Source organism: Clytia hemisphaerica, unplaced genomic scaffold (genome assembly GCF_902728285.1).
Source record: "Clytia hemisphaerica strain Z4C2 unplaced genomic scaffold, Clytia hemisphaerica genome assembly, whole genome shotgun sequence".
NCBI classification, from domain to species: domain Eukaryota; kingdom Metazoa; phylum Cnidaria; class Hydrozoa; order Leptothecata; family Clytiidae; genus Clytia; species Clytia hemisphaerica.
Window position 1 is genome coordinate 241,169 of NW_027104588.1, and position 18,670 is coordinate 259,838.

Genomic DNA, 18,670 nt, shown 5'->3' on the forward strand with positions numbered 1-18,670 from the left:
CTTTGAAGAAGAAGATGACTGGTTGATAGCTTTTGAAGAAGAAGGCTCAAGCAAATGGTCATTATTGGTAGGATTCACAAAACGCACACGGAATACTTTCATTCCAGAAACTTGCTCATCATTAGTGCATGAAGGTCCTGTAATATCATACAAAACGTCACAAGAGCCTGGTAGTTCATTATAAAATTTTTCACATGCATCTTTTACGTTCTTTAAAGTTAATTTTGAAAATGCAGAAAAATCAATGAAATCTCTAGGTCTCTCAGGTTCATACTTCTTCAATTTTCCAACAGGAACAGGGTTCATTTTTTGAACCATTAGCGTGGACACTTTCTTGACATTTTTGTTGTCTCCTCCTCCGGTGCGCTTGTTAGAAATATGTCTGCGATAGCCTTTCCACTTTTCTTCATTATTCATTTTTCTTATCTGATTTTTACACTAAAATATAAGAAAATTGATTAATAATTCTAGGAATTTATATGGTACGCAAAGTAGTAAGAAGATTTTGGTCCTTTTCTAAAACTCAGACTTCAAGATGCCAATGAGGATTAGTCAAGGTTATACTACTTTTTTTTAACATTGAACTTAATCTTAACATCCAAATTAGCAAAACAAAATTTTTTTGAATTCGCAGGAACAACCAGAAGATTCAGGGCAAAGTCAGATTTACGTTTTAAGAGAAAGAAACAGGCTACAGGCATTCACACTATAAAAATGTATTTCCACACTCATAAAGATAAAAAAGTTTGTAAATCCACGCACATAAGGTAGAGTTAGCCCAAAAAAAGCAAATTATAATACATAATGTGAACCCCCTCAATCCCCTTATTATTATAGCATGAAATAAAGAGAAATCCTTACCTTCAAAATTGTTGAAACAGGTAGGGGTTGAAGATTTTTCAGAATTTAGGAGGGGTGGCCCAAGAAGGTGGGGGTTAAGACTCTAAAATACCCTGGAATGCCTTGTTTGACAAAAAATAAAAATTTCATACAGCATACTGTGTAAGAGGGTAAATTTCATCAATGTCAGGTATCATCACCTCCAATTTATAGTGACCAATGAGGTCATTATTTTTAAAAATGCTTGTATAAATTTTTGTAATCTCACACAGTTTTGTATAGTTTATAAAGATAAGAAAAAGCTGAAAATTACAGGCAAAAAAGTTACATGAGATTGATGAAATCAAAGTAAGAAATTTATCAACATTAGGCAGCCAAGACAACTTTGCATATGACTTAAGCACTATGGCTTAGTTGAGTTTTTAAATACAAGTATTTGTCAGCTAGATCTTTGCATTGAATATCACCAGGATTAGAAATTATGGTGGTGAAAAGTTCCCTGTTTTCAGCAGAGAGGTAATCAACAGGGGCTAAGTCAAGGTTTGCCAATCGACCAACTTCGATAAGGGAATCTTCTGATACGTCAACAAAATACCTTTCACATCCAAATTGTTCTGGGCAAGCAAACATGTGGTCAGGTACCCCTGTTGGTAGCTCTAAACCTTTTTGTGCACGGATGCGATGCGAGTTCCACAGCTCTGCAAAGATGTCACATTCACGCTGAACAACAGGGATGAATATAAACTTCACACAATCTCTATCTAGCTGAGATAATGGGTCATAGTTGCAACTATGTAACAATTCTCGTAATTCGTGTTTGATAAATAGCTCCATTCTTTCATGGAGATCTCTCCACCAACGCTCAATTTTATTGCTGGTTGAGGGCCCAAAGACTACAGAATCAGCTGGGTCAGCAAAATTACCATGTTCGCCCATTAGATAGGTTTGAATAGCTCCCATGTCACCAGTTTCTGAACCACAGTCAATTCTTAAAAATCTAGGTATCGCTTTGGTATCCAGAAGATAATCCATGTAGAACTTGGCAATGGTTATTGGACTTGAATTAGAGTCCCATACCTTAATAAACATTAATTTCCTAGAAAAACAATCAAGACAACCATAAATGGCAACGGGAAAGGTAGAATTCTGAAAACCCATCAATTTATCATGACCATCCAACGAAAATATCCAGCCTGGACCATCTGATACAAAAGGCATTTTGGGTTTCTTCTGCTTCTTCTTGACATTCCGAGCAGCAACCCCCTCAGGGTCAAGATCATAGACGACATCTGCAACTAAATTTCTTGGTACTTGAATGTTATGATGCACTCTAAGCTTGTTGTTAAGAGCACGATATCCCAATAGCTTGCCAGGGCCTTGTAGTTCTTTGGCGACAGCATCTTTTACCGCTTCTAAGGGTGTTGACCTGTCAATGAACCTGAGCTTAAAATGCCTCAACCTACGGTCTAAAGTGGAGAGGCTCCATGGATACAATGGATGTTTTTTCCTCACAATATCTAATATTTCTTTGCGCAGAAGGTTTTGCTTTACAAGCATTTGAAGATCTGTTTTAAGCAATTCATTTGCTTTCCAGTCATCAACCACACCAACCACATCCGCCATTATGAAAAGTACCGCACATGTTTCACCATTCAATTGCTTATCTAGATCAGTAATATTATGGAGATAAATAAATGACGATGACGATGCTGGGCTACGTGAATTATTTTACTTTTGTTTATTCCGCTATATATTTTTTATGTTTCCGAATGCTTTTTTATTTTATTTTTTAAATATTTTTTTATTTTTTTTTTTTGCAGCGAGAAATATCTTTTTCTTTTTTTTTCTTTATTAAAGTAGACATTTCCAAATTTTTTTTTGTTTTTCTAATATTATTCATATTATTCAAACTTTTTTTTTTTTAATTTCATTTCCTTGGACAAAATGAAAGCAAAAGGTATTGACAACGATGGGCCACCATACATGACCCCTTTTTTTTGCAGGATAAAAATCCTGTTAACAGACATCATAATCCTGTTTTTTACCCAATTCAATGGCTATTTGTGATGTTTAGAAGGTGCAAATAGTCAAAATTTTCTCTGTCGCCGACAACAATTTTCCCCTGCAAATTTCGGTCCCTCACTTCAGACGGCACGCTGGGGCATACAAATTTTTGTAACAGAGTAGATATTGTCAACAATCATTGTAAATTGTGATGAAATTTTGTAATTTTGGTTTATTTTTAAATGTTATAAATCAATTTTCGTAGAAAAAATAAAAACTTTAGTATTTGTCTTGTAGCTATATCGTTTTAAAAATCTAGTGATTTGGAAAATTAAATTGAAAATAGTGTATGTTAACAAACAAAAAATATAAGAGCAAAACGATTTTTAATCCCCCTACTAAAACTGTAATCACCCTTTTTTACAAGGGGTTTCTGGATTCAGGATTAAAGTATTTTTTGAAGTGTAAACATAAAATTCTAAAACAACAGAAATTTGCAGAGGATAGGCTAAAAACCTTACTCATAACTGCCTTCGTAAACATAGATTTATAAAGCCCGAAGAGCTAGATTGCGTACTTTTTCTGAAAAGTGTGCTGTGGCTAGGTAGGAAATCCTACCTAAGTCACGTGACATTACAATAGAATTTCAGCGCTTGACCAATCAAAAGCTAGTGCAACAACATGTTTTCCGATATTCACGACATCTAGCCATCCAGACATTGGGCTTTATAAATCTATGTTCGTAAACCCATAAATTTGTCTTTGAAAATGGCGATATCAATTAATTCCCATCTCCAATAAATGAGTAATCAGCCAGCATTTGACATCCACATCCTTTGTTGAAAATGATATTCACTTTACTGTCCCAATCGAATCTTGTTGAATCGTTATCCGTATCTTTGAAAATTGTCATCAGTACTTCATTCTTAGCGCACTTTCCGATACCGGCAAAACAATTGACTTTAGCTGGCGGACAAATCACGTGACGGTGCTCACGTGGGTAATAACTAAAAGCGAAAACAATATACAATACATATTATGATAAGTTGAATCTAATCTGTTCTTAATCAATGATTTTTTAACAATTGCTTAGTTTTTATCATTGGCTTGAACGCACCATAATTCATTCTTAAGCTTTGCTCTCAGTCATTCAGGACTTGAAGCTGCAGTAGCAGTAACTGTCATAGTTAACAGTAATAGTGACTGTCGCTATCATTAAAAAGATCAAATAGATTTGCTAGCTAAAAACCCCGGAAAGGTTTAGTTGATTAAATTGATACAATGACACGTTGCCATCTTTGATTAGAACTCCGTTGGATCTACTCCGTCTCAAACATTTGGAAATGTCCAGGTTCACAAGAATAAAGTGACCGTGTTCAGACGTTCAGACGGTTCTGTTCTGCTCCGTTCCAAAACGGTTTCGAAACAAGTGTGAACGTCAAAATTTGAAACGTCAGAATATAATGTTACAAAGCAAAACAGATCGAAACGTTTTCGCTCCACTTTTTTCATCGGAACGGAACTACTCCGTTTTCTTGCTCCGAAACGTTCCGAAACTAATATGAACAAACTCAATCCGTAACGAGAATCATACCGGAGCGAAACGGAACAGTAACGTGTGAATATGGTCTTATTGTCAATGTCACTTTCAAAATACTCACCCATCAGGTAAATTGATTTGATAATGACATTCAGCACACGATCTGACCAATATGCTACCAATGGCATCAAGAGATTCTCTAGTGCTCAAGAAAGTGGATGTTGTGCCAGGAGGTAGGTTGGGTATGGTGTATAAAGATTGTCGAGGTGTCGGACAAGTTCGTCTTGATGCTGGAATAAAAAAATAATTCATTGGGGGATTAAATAGTACTTTCACTCAAAGGTACAAAAAATTTGTTTTGTTCTTACTCCGGGAGGGGGGCAATGTATTTGAAAACGACGCTATGCGCGGTAAAATAGGGGTCCGTACAGTGCAGAGAAAGCTTACCGAATTTGAGCAGATTATGGCACTTTGGGAAGCCTGTCTATATCTTGACTAACTGAGGACAGCGGTAAATCAGCACTTTTACCGTCCTTGATTTTGCGGGTCAAAACTGCGGGCTATTCCAAACCACTCCAGTCACTCTGACGTCCTCAAAAGTGCAAAAACATACATAAATTCACCAGCAAATGTAACCCACAATGCGGTGATGTGAAAAGTTATAAAAAGTAAAAATGTTTGTCTGAATCAAGAATTTTCAGACAAACATTTTTACTTTTTATAACTTTTCACATCACCGCATTGTGGGTTACATTTGCTGGTGAATTTATTACAGAAATAAATTGTGGTTTGATTCAATTTGGAAATAAAGGAGCTTCCTTGTCGAGTCAAGGGAACATTAATATTGATCCGATGTTATGAAATGATGAATCATGTTTTGTATTCCAGTGAGGTTTCTTCAAGTTCCGCATAGAAATTGGATAATGTTAGGTGATGCACCTTTTTCAAATTATAAGACATTGTTTATATATTTTCCAGGCGAAATTTCATGCCACCTTCTTCGGGTACAGTACCGAGTTTATGTATGTGTGTTTTTCTGTGACGGGGCCGATAAGGTTCTAATTTGACTAGATCCTAACCAGCCGAGGACGGCGGTAAATCAGCACTTTTACCGTCCTCGATTTTGCGTGTCAGAACTACGGGTTATTCCAAATCGCTTCAGTCACTCCGGCGTCCTCAAAAGTTCAAATACATTAACTCGTTAATGGATCAACGCTGGATTGTAAAAACTTCTCAGAACCATCACTCTATTGTTGGTGATTTTAACTGGTAGCATTGCATTCACTTTATCACTTGTAAGCAATCTCGTACCTAGACCCCTATGTACAACTTTTTTGATTTTACTGATGGGTGCGATAAATCGTTATGGGAAATGATGCTGCAACCTTAAATAAGGGTTATCATAGAAAGGTGAGCTAAAGGGGCTAACTAGGCTTAGTTCGATTAAAAGGTCTCTTCTTTATGTAACTGCTTCTCGTTAGATGAAAGTTTCCACGTTAATTAAGTGAAAAAAGATTGAGCAATCAAATAACGACTACGAAAACATCGTTGAACGGAAGGATAAAGCAATTTCCTCATCGTCGATCAAAGGTGTGGTAAATTGGCATTCAAATATTATTTTCGCTAACAAATCAATTAGACAATTATGTTGGCAATAGATTGATCATTTAGCTACTATTATAAGAATTAAGTTGATGAATTGGATAGCTAATGACAAGGAAACAAATGAGCATTTTTGCTAGTTTCGTAACTTGCGAAGTACTGCCTTAATTAGTCAATCTCCTAAAAGAGCGAATTTAGAGTACAATCATGGTCGAAATCTTTTGAGAATTAAGCTTATTTCTTCGTTTTTCGAAATTTGGAGTTCGGGCGAGAAAGTCGATTTTGGGCCATCTCTTAAATTTAATCGGATATTTCAATTTAGCTCGGGTTTATAGACTTCCAGGCTATATTATGAGCCTTATTGGACCATTTTTGAACTTTTGGATATTAGGTCTCATGTTAAAACTTAGAGTTAAAACTCTACCCTTCCAACCTACTTTAGAGAATTTACAAATCGATTGTGGTTTAAAAACTTCCCGGTGAATTTCCCTATTTTCTCAAATATTACGACCATGATTGTAGACATATGCTTGGGTCTAAAGATCTAGTTTCTTTTACTCATCCTGGGTTTTGATTGATTAATTGCACTGAAGAGGGAATAGTGTTGCGTAAAACTGAAAATAATTGACAGCCCAGGCGTAAAATTAAACTCTCTTTCAATAAACTTGCTTACAGTATTCTATATCTTTCCTGGTGTACCTAGATCGGCTAATTCTTAACAGATGCGATGATATCACTGAGTCTGGGTATCCAGGCTAGATTTACTTCAGATAATCTTTCTCGTTGGTAACCTAATCTAGCCCATGACAACGTATCATCTTTTAGCTTGTGTTGAGGATTAAAGTGATCCTTCCTAGTTCAAACTCTCTGATTTCCAAAGTTATCTGTAAATAGAATCCCATCACATATAACCCTTTGCAGAAATCCTGTGGAAAGCCTATCAGGGAAGAAACTTAAGAATTGCATTCTGTTGACAAAGAATAGTTTTTACAAAGAATCAAAAAAAGAAAAAACATTCAAAAGTGAAGGCAGTGATGAATTGGATTGTAAGAAATGTGATTGTAACTCCATTAACGGCGTTTTTGATGGCGCAAAAAAAATACAAAATTAAAAATCCAGGAAAAATTTCAAAGCGAGTTATATCGAGTTAGCTGAACTATTTCGCTAATTGAACTATTAAGAGCCCTATGCTGTCACTGTCGATTTTTTCTGGTAATTCACTCAAAAATTCAAGCAAAAAAAAGCAAATACTTTATTTTATCATTTCACTAGTGATCAAAAAGGAAGATTCTTAGCTCAGTATAACAACATAAACACGTAGAGGAATGTCAATTCATATGAAGAATGACGCGTTTGATGCTAATTTCTTGATTAACAAGCTTAAGCAAGAATTCAAAAACAACCATTCTAAGCAATCAAACGAGATGGTACTAAAAAGGAAGATAGGAAGCCGAACCTTTGAATATTAGAGGATGTGAAAATTGTGAGGGATTTCTTGCTTTACTGTGTTACGATTTCGAAAACAAACATTGAAATCTAACTTTGACCTGAGTAGACATAGTTGATGTAGAGAGGAGACTGTTGCATTTAGAATAAAAATCCGTTGTTAATGGTTATGAGACAAAGACAATACTGTTCCGTTCTAGGCTCCTGATATCCATTAACGGATTCGTGCGGTTTTGTAGAAGGTCTACGATTATAATTATATTCTTTCATTTTATTCATAATTCTCTGTGAGAATACTCACGCATCAACAGAAAGAAAAGTTGGTTTCAAAAGAGGCATGAAAATGAATCCGGATATGTCAAAATAAGGACACTTTGGTTTATTTTATAACATCAGTTTCAGACAAAATAGAGAAAATGCTTAAAAGATTAATCGATAAGAAGAGTATGGCGAAGGGTAAATCACTCGAGAAAAAGATTGTACCAAATTCAACCCCTCCGAACCCCTCAGAATGTAAAAACATTATTAAAGGGAATAAATAAAATTCAACTTACTCTGAGTCATTCTTCGTCTTCTTTTTCGTTCATCATCTTCATTGAAATCTTCCTCTTCATTTTCTTCTTCATCAGAAGTTTGTTCTTCACCCTCAAAAAGTTCTTTAATAAACTCGTCACTACTGTCTATATATGAATCAGTATCGTCCATTAGTTTATACTTGGGTACTGAATACCAAAGATCCGAAGGTGACGGTAGAGTCGGCGTCGTTCGAGTTGTTGTCGTTGGATATCGTGTATTCTTCTGCGTCGTAGTTGTTGTTGTTGGATATTTGGTTGGTCTTGTCGTTTTTAAAGTCGTTGTCGTTGTTGTCGGATATTTAGTCCGTCGTGTCGTTTGTGAAGTCGTTGTTGTTGTCGTTAAAGGTGGTATCGAAGTAGTTCTATTTCTAAACTGAGCATTGTTTAGAAGAGCGACCGTGCGATCTCGAATTTCTACAAGCTGTCCGACAGTCGGTTGCTGAGTGTCTGCAGGAATAACACGAACGACAATCTGTTGGTCATTTAAGGCTTCTTTCAGCCCGTCAACTTTGCTATTAAGAGCGACAACGACACGTTGACATTGTCGTTTCTGTCGATCACGTCGCTTGAATAATGTCTTATATCGTCTTGAAAGACGGCAACATCTTGAGTGACGTGGCGGGCTACGCTTTCGCATACCTTCCCAACAATCTTTACCCGGTGAATCGACGCAGGCTTCTAACAACACCAAGCAGCAAATGATAAGAAATAAACACTTCTAAAAAAGTTGAAGATAGAGTATTAGATAAAGTCTTAATTTTATATTATAGGATTGTAATTATTTTCCACGCACCTCTCTCCCCAAAAATTTGTTTTCGAAGCTCGGATGTATTTGTGGATGAAACTGACAAAATCGTAGAAAGTCGCCCCCCTACTTAGATAGATAGATAGAGAGTGGTAAGATTTCCACAAATACTCTGACAAATAAAAGAATTTCACTTACCATGCTTCCAACCATTTTCTCTCTTCGTGTCTGTCTTCTAGAAAAAAATATCAAAAATGTAAAGGATTACTATTTAACTCCTTTGTTATCAAATTTGAAATAAAGTTTCAAAAAAAATGTTGTTGCCACGATCTATATTTTTGAATGAGTATTGATTGTTTTCATTAATTGTTTGTATCCGTGGGTCTATTGGCTAAAAATGTCATTACGAGGAAAACCTATACACATTCTATTTTTCATGTTACTTATAAGAAACATCAAAAAGTTTCTCAAATCTCCTATTAGATCCTAGACACTCCCTTTGTGCAGAAGTTTATTATCGATGCCACTCCCCCTCCAGCCAAATGCTGTGGTACCCTGAGTATCAGAGGCCAAGTTTTCTAAGAAGATATCAACCTCTGACAACCAAGTGTAGAAATTCTTTTCGCATGTGTCAATCTAATCATTGTAGAAAGAATCAAAGATGAAGAGCAAATATTACATATTAATGTCTAGTAGACTGTATCAGTATGCAATTTACTATTTACGAATTCCCCAGAAACCTCCAAGTGTAATTGGAATGAGTTTATTTCGAAAAAATCTTCTGCATGATTCCCAATTCAGTTCTTTATGTTATGATTCTCTATCGCTGACTCGTTCAAAAGCGTCGATGACATTTTTGAGTTGTGTTTTCAACAGCGCAAATGAAAATATCAACTTTGAACTTACCAAGATCTTGAATTGTCATCATGGTTACTTTTCTCTGCATTGATTGCACGCTGAACAGAATCGCGATTAGTCGGCACAGATCGGAATATGACTTCAGCAAGTGAATCTCACGGTAGTACTGTGGGTGTTAAGTGGGTCTAAAACCACCAGTAGGGCTTTTCTAGCGCTTTGGCCGCTTTGAATCTTTGAGATTCGGAAACTAATGAAACATTTCGGTCACAGCACAAGCTGAAATGTTGATCTATTGTTCTTTAGCAGTGATAGATCGTCGATGGATAGATCATAGTGGAGAGATTTTCTACAAAATAACGGTTCGGACGAAAAAGGAATTTTTGATTGGGGAACAGCTTTTCACTTGAAGTTCTAAGCATTTTTTTAAATACGAAAAGCTCAAACACATCTAAATTTTAAGCAATTCTGTAGTATAAAAACTTTCAAATTAAATTTTTTGAGTCAAATTTTTTGTTTGAAATGAAAATTTGAATAAAAACGACACAAAAGTTGATTTATTTGTAAAAAGGCAGGGCTACCAAGATCACTATTTTAGACCTCGCGTTTTGCTTGTTACTCAGGTGAGTTAAGGCAAGTCTCAAACATATTTTGCGTGACGCACGCCACTTCCCATTGTTCCTTAACTTTCGTATATAGCTCAAAAGAAGCGTATTAACGAGAGGATTTCGGAAAGTGCTGGGCCGAAAATTTAAATTAAGCCAATCTCAAGATATCGGCCCAAAACTGATTTTGACGTTATGAAATACATCGAAAAAACACGTCATAAGTAAGATTCAAATGACGTCATTATTGAAAACAGCGATAACTTCAAGTCTATTAATGCAATCAACACCAAATTTTGACTGGAGACGTAGATTAACGATTTTAAAACATTTGTTGAGAAATTTTCAAAATTTTTAGATGACGTCATTTACTATCGGTAAAAACTAAAATACGTCAAATAATGATGACGTCATCAATTTTTTTTCATGCATTATTTCAAAATCAACAATCAACGTCTCCAGTCAAAATTTGGTGTTAATTGTAGTAATGGAATCGAAGTTATCGCTGTTTTAAAAAACGACGTCATTTAACTTGTCTTTTTGACGTGTTTTTTCGACGTATTTCATAACGTCAAAATAAGTTTTTGGCCGATATCTTGAGTTTGGCTTAATTTAAATTTTCGGCCCAGCACTTTCCGAAATCCTCTCCTTGATACGCTTCTTTTGAGCTATATACGAAAGTTAAGGAACAATGGGAAGTGGCGTGCGTCACGCAAAATATGTTTGAGACTTGCCTTAATTAACTCACCTGAGTAAAAACTAAGACGTGAACTGAAAGGGCGTTTATCTTATATCATTCAAAAAGTTTAGATCATTATCACTAATAGCCTTGTTGTCAAACTACATCGAATAATTTGTCATTCAGCAAATTATGCACTATTTTTAATTAGCTACTTAGAAACATGTCTGCTACTTAAAATTCCTTCTACTTTCGAAAGAGCATTTTTAAGCTGATGATATGAGTGGGAAGAAGGAACTTCATTAAGGATTATCAGTAGATGAAAATGCTCAATGCGCTAAAAATTGCAAAAATTCTTTAAGAAACTATGATGGGTTGCAAAATAATCACTTTTGTCAAAATATCCGAATAAAATTTACCAATAGACCACATGTGTTACGTCTGGTAGGGTATGAGCATATTTCGAAACTAAAAATTTAGTTTAATCGTATAAGGTATACAGTTTCCATCCAATAAAAATTAAATTTAGAATAAAAACACTAAATATATTAATCACTTAACCTGAGTCAATTAGCATAAAAATTTGCTGAATATAATAGCCTACTGATAATATTTGTATTTGTATGATTACGAAATTCCAATAATGGGTCCATTAAACACAATATACCACATTGATGCAACCGTAACCCAATAAAGATCTATCTTAAGAGTAACTTTGACATCAATAAGACCCCTTAACCCCTTATAGTCAGCCAACAATGGAATAAAATATAAAAAGCAGCAATGTCAATGTGTGACCATGACAAAGAAGAATCAATAGAATAATACAGCATTTATTTGAGTGAAACATCGAAATATTCTGTTTACCACAACATTTTGTTTTCTTTCGTGAATTTTTACAAAAAATCAGAAAGATGCTTATATTCGGAGTTTGCTGCTTATTATATTTCATCAAATTGTCCGGTTTAATGGAATAACAACTCGCTAAGTATGATACATGATAGGAATATCTAGATCTCGGATTTATACCCACTATGTTCATGCACCCACTCCTCTAACTAACACTCTGTTTCGGAAGTGATTTCGAACCCGTCAATGCAGCGCAAAGTATGAGAAGAAATCATATTTACACAACTATTTGGCATTTTTTGATCCAACTCGATGTCAAAATACATAGTCCAATATTGCTACTCGATAGGCCTTATAATAGTTTTTTATTTTTCTGAAAAAGCGATGCATTGTGGGATTGTTTCGGCGGTATCACAATAAAAATCTCTTAGGAATTCCTCGAGGGAATTCTTTTGTAATACCCCCGAAACAATCCCACAATGCATCGCTGTTTTAGAAAAATCAAAAACATCAATATTGCTAGTCCATTCATTTTAATTAAGTCTGCACTCTTTTTCTCTACCATGTAGAAACCATATCAGCGTAATCAGACTGGTTTCCACACATGACAGTAAGATAAATAGCTCACTTAAAGCGAATAAACTCAAGAATGAAAAGAGTTTTTAGGCTTGTCTTAGTTGCCATCTCCTATCGAAGAAGCCCAATCTTTTTCCATCTGGCAACTACACCCACTATTAAACTTTAGGAACAGTTCATTTTCACTGGAGAATTGTGTGGTACTATCGTCGCTGTCTTTGTAAATGGTGGTCACAACTTGATTGCTGCAACAAACACCCATTCCTCCGAAACAATTGGTTTTGGTGGATGGACAAATCACATGACGATTCTCCTTTGGGTAGTAGCTGAAAATAGTAGATGAACATTTTGAGGACGGCGGAATTACTGAAGCTTTTTTGAACAACCCGTAGTTGTGAACCACGAAATGGAGGACTGTAAAAGGGCTGATTTACCATCGTCTTGTGTACTGTCGTCCTAAGTCAGTCAGATCTAACTGAATTAAAACCTAACCGTCTCGCTAGTGATATCTTATGGAAAGAAATTTTGGCGATAGAAGATTTGTCGGATTTGGCCAAAATCTACTAGATACTACTACAATCATGGACAAAATATTTGAGACAAAGGGGATTTCCCGGCGAAATTTTAAACACCACATTTTAAATGGTTTTTAAGCGCCTTAAACTACAGTTGGAAAGTAGAGTTTTAGCTCTGAGTTTTAACATGCGCCTTAAGACTTAGGACCTTATGATAAGGTAAATAAGGCTTGGAATACAGCCTAGAAGCCACCGAACCCCTCTAAAATCGAAATATTCAATGAAAGAAAGTGGTAGTGCTAAAATAGCAATTCTCACCCGAACTTTAAATTCTGAAAAACGTTAAAATACACTAAAATGTCAATATACTTCGACCATGATTGTAGCTACTGAAACTGCGGCTGACACCTTTTCACACTTCGATAACTTTAAACAGGTATCCTAAAGTAGGTAAAGTTGGCCCTCAGCGAAAATGAATTTTTAACATTTTTACAATCTTTACTTAAAAAAAATCATTACCAGAATTTTCAAATGCAACCCCAAATTATTTTTGAATTTATGAGCTATTGCCTAAATGGACATCCGAATCTTTCCAGAAGGAACTTGACTTACCCATCCGGCAAATTGATTTGATAATGACATTCAGCACATGCTTGAACTGTACTGTCATCAATTTCGCTCATTGACTCAACAGTCGATAGTACTTCCATTGTGGTGCCCGTTGGTAAATTGTCAATAGTTGACAAGACTTCTTGTTCTGAAGTTGAGCACAAAGTTGATGAATCTGTAAAATAAAGAAAAGAAATTTCATTAATTTGGTGGTTGTGATTACTGATTACTCTCCTAAACTCGAACGCTTCCACAATTCTGACAACTTAGTTTTTGTTATTTAAGAGAATTTGAGGTTACATTTCCAAGTAATGAACACTCGGCTGCATCATAGTTCACTAAGAGGGTCCTTTAAACTTTTTGAAAGAGTAATTACATAAAGTGCAACCTTCTGATGTTATTGAAAGATTTCAGTATCCTGATTTGAAATCAGTTATGGCTGAAATAAGGAGATACTTCTCTCATTTAGAACAGTGCCGAATTATCTCATCTTATAAAATTCAGCTTACCTTTTTGCTCGTCTTTCAATGCAACCCCAGTATTTCCAGGTTCTCTTTTTATCAGACGGCTTGCCATTGGTGGGTCATTGGATCTTGAGTTCAGAAGTGATACTTTATCAATATTCTTTGGTTTTGACGGTCCTTGTCGCTTGAATCGCTTAGTTTTTGTTACTGAGGTAGTTATTGTTGGACGTGAAGAGCTTTGAAATTTAGTCACTGATGGTGAGGGTTGGTTTTGTGTACTTTTAAATGAATTTGAAGTGACATGAGAGCTGGTCGAACTGGATTTACTGCTGGTTGTCTTTCCAGAATCTTCTGTAGTTTCATCTGTTATATCTGGAGTGGTTTTGGAGCCATTAGTCACCTCTGTGATTGGTAAACTTGGTGATTCTGTTGATGCAGAAGGTTGTGAAGTGGTTGGAATATATTTTGTTTCTTTCAGATTTGAGAATTTTGTATCAGTTGTTTTAAAAGTTGGAGAGGTTGTCTCTTCCTGATTTGGTTGTGATTTTGTGTTTGAAGTGATCTTTGCAAGTGTTCCAGTGTTTGAAGTGCCTGTCGTTGTTTGGGAGGTAAAACTTGTAGTTTCTTTGATAGGGTATGTAGTTTCTTGAACAGAGGCAGTTGTTTCTTCCCGAGATTGTGATTTTGTTGTTACAGGTACAACGGTGCTCGTTAATTTCGCAGTAGTACTTGTTTGAATCGTAACTGGTGGGGGAGTACGTGTTTTGCTCGCTTCTGTGAAGAGAGATCTCAACTTTGTGATTAAAGTTGTCAACGCAGGTCTAATTGTAGAGTTCGAAATAGTTGAGTTTCCATTAAAAGTTAATTTCTGAAGCATTCCCACAAGGCGATCACGAATTGCCCTAAGTTGATCTTTAGAACGGGCGTTTCTTTTAGGAGGGCGGATTTTGACGCCAGTGCGTTTCCCACCTAACGAAGTTTTCAGGTTATTAATCTTTGTGTTTTCTTTTTCTTTTTCGGCTGCACATTGTTGACTTTTCTTCTGTTCAAACCATAACAGTTCACGATATACTTCGACTTTGCAGCAACATCTGTCTTGTTTCTGCTGGTTATCTTCATAGTCGTGTTTGCTTTGGTAAGTTTTAGATAGACAAATGAGGGTTAGGATTTCTGTGATGATAAGTAAGGTGTTCTAAAGGGAAAATAATATTTACTGGTTATAGAGCAGAGTTCCTATTTGAAATAAATTGAAATATTTCCTAAATTATAGACTGTATACTTGTGTACACTCCAGCAACTCTGACAAAAATCGTCTCTGTGAGAAATACCGTGAAATTTAACAAACCACACAAAACTCACACCCCAACGGGAAGGACAATAAAAATTTGAGAATTCCCACTATGAGACAGGGATGTAAGTATATAACATTCTTTTCTAGGGAAACTAGGTATCAATCTGTCTGTTGATGCGCTCTAATATGAGAACTACACAAAACTCAAATCCCTACCATATTTTTGCTGTAGACTTTTTGTTCTTGTTGGAATGCGGCGTGATAGCTTCTTTTACTGTTCCTTAACTTCCGATGAATGAAGATTTCAAAACCGAGAAATGCTTTCAAAAGGATTTGATTTTCGAAGAAAACAAACAGACGTGAAAGAGCATCAATGGTTTCTAATTAAACTTCATGACATCACGAGAATTCTTACTCAATCAAAATACGTTCCGTGCAAACAAGGGAAGTAAATTCACTTGATTCTAATTCTGACGATTCATACTTTTTACCTATCATCACTTATCAGAGACAGAAATCAATTTATCGGATACTTTTTCGGCTTGAATTTTTGTTCTCTTTGCCAAAGATTCAGTCAATCCCTCTATCAACCTTCCGACTTTCCACCGATTACTCTCGGGTGCCTAATAAACGTACATGTACGTTTATTAATTTCAACAAATAATTTCCCTCAATTTCAAGAGCCTACTTGTGTTTCTAAGGCTAAATACCCTTCTTTGAATATGGAGGTGTTATCTATTTGTCAAATGAAAGCAGAATAACCATTATTTACCCCCTAACCGAACCGGAAAAGACCCTTCAATTAGGTTTTACGCCTCTATTTTCAACTCTGTATGTTTATTCGTTACTGTACGTTTATTAGGAGCTCGAGAGTAGATTGATACCCCTGTTGCACAGCCCCGATGGAACTTTTTCCTCAGTGTGGATAAGAATTCCTATTGAAATCTCAATGGGAATAGAAATTTTATTGTTCCAAGGTTAAAAAATCCAGTGGGGATGGTTCTGGAGTGCAATTTTTAAACATTGGATCTCGAATGGGGATGAAATCAAAATAAAATTCCCACTGGGATTGAAATTCCAGGGTATTTTCCCACCGGGGATGAAATTTTTGCCAAATTTTCCAGTGGGGCTGGGGTCCCAGCGGGTCTGTGATATAGGGGTGTATTGATACCCCTGCCTCAATTGATCCAGTAAGATTCTTCAAATGAAATATAAATTGGCAAATTTATTCTTAAGACATATACACTTTTTGCGCGTCTCATTGCCCCCGCAGGAGCGCAGCGACGAGGAGGCACTCATAGCTTCACGCATAGATATTGGACTGGAATCTCGAATCTTTGCGTTTTTGTGTTGTTTGTTATTTGATTTCCGGCCAATTAAGTGTTCCGCAAAAATAAGGCAGTAAATTATACAGCGGTAAATGCTATACACATTTTCATATTACGTTATAGGCTATTACCATTATTATATATTACATTTCATTAGTTTTGATTTAGCATTGAAAAGCTGAAGCGAGTGTTATAAATGCAAATTATAGAAAAAGTATATATAATTACACCATAACACGGATTACAATTACTTTTGCAAATCGAAACAAACAAAATGGCAGACTGGTTATGATGATGAGCTGATTCTTTCGTCTTTGACTGGAAAAAGTGTTTTGTATGGCTAATTTTGTTTCTTGTCTTTAAAACTGAATAAATACTGTAATTTAGTCAGAAGTTTATTTCAGCAATGATTTCAATTCTTTTTCTGGAATCTTTAAAGAAGTTTGCTCAAGTTTTCAAATGTACATTTGTTGATATTTTTGTTCAAACCGTAATTTATCTTTGTCTGTTATTTTATTAATAACTACCTTTATTGTTTATAGATCTTCTTGAGCTTTAAAGACCATTATATAATAATAATAATAATAATAATAATAATAATAATGTATACAAGTTCAAGGCACACGAGGGCCTCTGAGAACCGGATCTTGATTACAATTGTCTTGTCTCGAATCTTTTCGGATGTTTTTTCCAAGCTTCGTTGAGTCTTTCGTTAAAGATTTTGACAGTCTTTGCCTCTACAACGTATCTTGGTAATCTATTCCAGTTTGGTATACTCCTGTAAAAGAACGAGTTGGTTTGTGCGCCTCGGAATCCATCTTTACCAAAATTTGGTATCAGCTCATCTTTGTGTCTCCTGTTCGGACGTGTTCGAGTCGATAATTTACTTGGAAGAGTATTTTTATCGTAGTAGTGGAGATGTTTGTATACTTGGACCATATCACAAAAGATGTGATTATATGGTTGTAACTCAGGAATGTCTTTCTTAACTTGGTAAAACAAGATACCGGCAAAGTAGAAAAAAGTAGAACGTATGCATGTGAATCCAAAATTGAATGTGAATCAATGTAAACAAACTTTTTTTTTTGGTCTTCTAAATAGATTTACCTCACTTAGAGTGTTTTCACTGTTTGTTCAGTGTGGTAAATCTATTTGGAAAACCTGAAAAAAGTTTGTATAGGCGCACATTCAACTTTTTCAGTTGTGATAGCCTACGTAATAATTTGCGCTCCAGTAGTTTGGTGAAATAGCTCCAATTCTGGCTTTCCAAGTTAGGAGGGACCTTCCCGAAGGCATTTAACGGTGGTTAGACTAGGCACACAGACAGTCAGACAGAAACACCATAAAGTGAAAGTATATAGCTATAAACTCAAAAAGTCTAGCTTCCTGAAGGCACGTCTCTTCATTGTCTGCGCTGCGATCATCTTAATGGATTCAATCCTTTCAGCTTGGAGAAAAGATTGCATCATGAAAAAGTACTATGCACTTTAGGCGCATTTCAACTTTTCTCTACTGACTGTACGTCTGAATGGACCACAATGGCATTCCTTTATTTTTCTTTTGACCAACAACATAAAAGATTTTGCTTGAGAAGTGCAATCACAGCGTAGGCGAGTGGAGTCCGGGCCTTAGCTAGGATTGGTTTCTATTTCGCCCTATTTAAGATGGCACAGAACTTTTTTATAAATTTTATCCGCAGTATCCTCTTGACTATTTTTTATTAGGCAAAGTAGCAATAGAGAATCAATCAATCAATCAATAATTAAATCAATCAATAATCAAATCAATTAATTATTCCCGATTATTTTTTATGTTTCAATCTTTAAAGCATTAAAAGCTTTATAAGTGCATGACATGACCTTTCAGTGGGGGCATTTAGTGAAAGCTATGACTAGTTGTAAAAAATAGAATCGAGACAGGGGTGTCTCATTGTTGAAAATAGGGATCAGATACATGTGCCAAAGATTCAAGAGACAGGGATGTATGTCTTATCTTTATTTATGTAAAAGAGATATATCCCTGTTTAGATTCTTTGGCACATGCGTCTGATTTAAATTTTTTGTGAAATACTAACCTGACTGGAAAGTATACCAAATGGGCCCGAACAATAAGTTATTCTACAAGCTAATGAAATGATAATACATGGG

At 35.6% G+C, this 18,670-nt stretch overlaps 2 protein-coding genes across 2 annotated transcripts; both read right to left on the reverse strand.

Annotated features, from left to right (window-relative positions):
- Positions 1-3,061: 3,061 nt before the first annotated feature.
- Positions 3,062-9,065, reverse strand: LOC136823570 (uncharacterized). Its single transcript, XM_067079755.1, has 4 exons — positions 8,951-9,065; positions 7,987-8,725; positions 4,506-4,674; positions 3,062-3,851 (listed from the first exon to the last, which is right to left on the reverse strand). Exons 1-4 carry the CDS (start codon positions 8,963-8,965, stop codon positions 3,626-3,628), a joined length of 1,149 nt encoding a protein of 382 aa, XP_066935856.1. The 5' UTR covers positions 8,966-9,065; the 3' UTR covers positions 3,062-3,625.
- A 2,769-nt stretch (positions 9,066-11,834) lies between these two features.
- LOC136823571 (uncharacterized protein DDB_G0290587-like) lies at positions 11,835-15,546 on the reverse strand. The gene is made up of 4 exons (XM_067079756.1): positions 15,412-15,546; positions 13,950-15,096; positions 13,444-13,615; positions 11,835-12,642 (listed from the first exon to the last, which is right to left on the reverse strand). The coding sequence occupies exons 1-4, from the start codon at positions 15,412-15,414 to the stop codon at positions 12,414-12,416; spliced, it is 1,551 nt and encodes a 516-aa protein (XP_066935857.1). The 5' UTR covers positions 15,415-15,546; the 3' UTR covers positions 11,835-12,413.
- Positions 15,547-18,670: the final 3,124 nt, after the last annotated feature.

Coding starts and splice junctions, on each gene's coding strand:
- LOC136823570 (XM_067079755.1), bottom strand. Junction 4,675..7,986: donor AAGACGAAGAATGACTCAGA/GTAAGTTGAATT, acceptor TTTTTATTCCAG/CATCAAGACGAACTTGTCCG. Junction 3,852..4,505: donor CAAATCAATTTACCTGATGG/GTGAGTATTTTG, acceptor TTTCGCTTTTAG/TTATTACCCACGTGAGCACC.
- LOC136823571 (XM_067079756.1), bottom strand. Junction 13,616..13,949: donor ATTGAAAGACGAGCAAAAAG/GTAAGCTGAATT, acceptor TTTATTTTACAG/ATTCATCAACTTTGTGCTCA. Junction 12,643..13,443: donor CAAATCAATTTGCCGGATGG/GTAAGTCAAGTT, acceptor TACTATTTTCAG/CTACTACCCAAAGGAGAATC.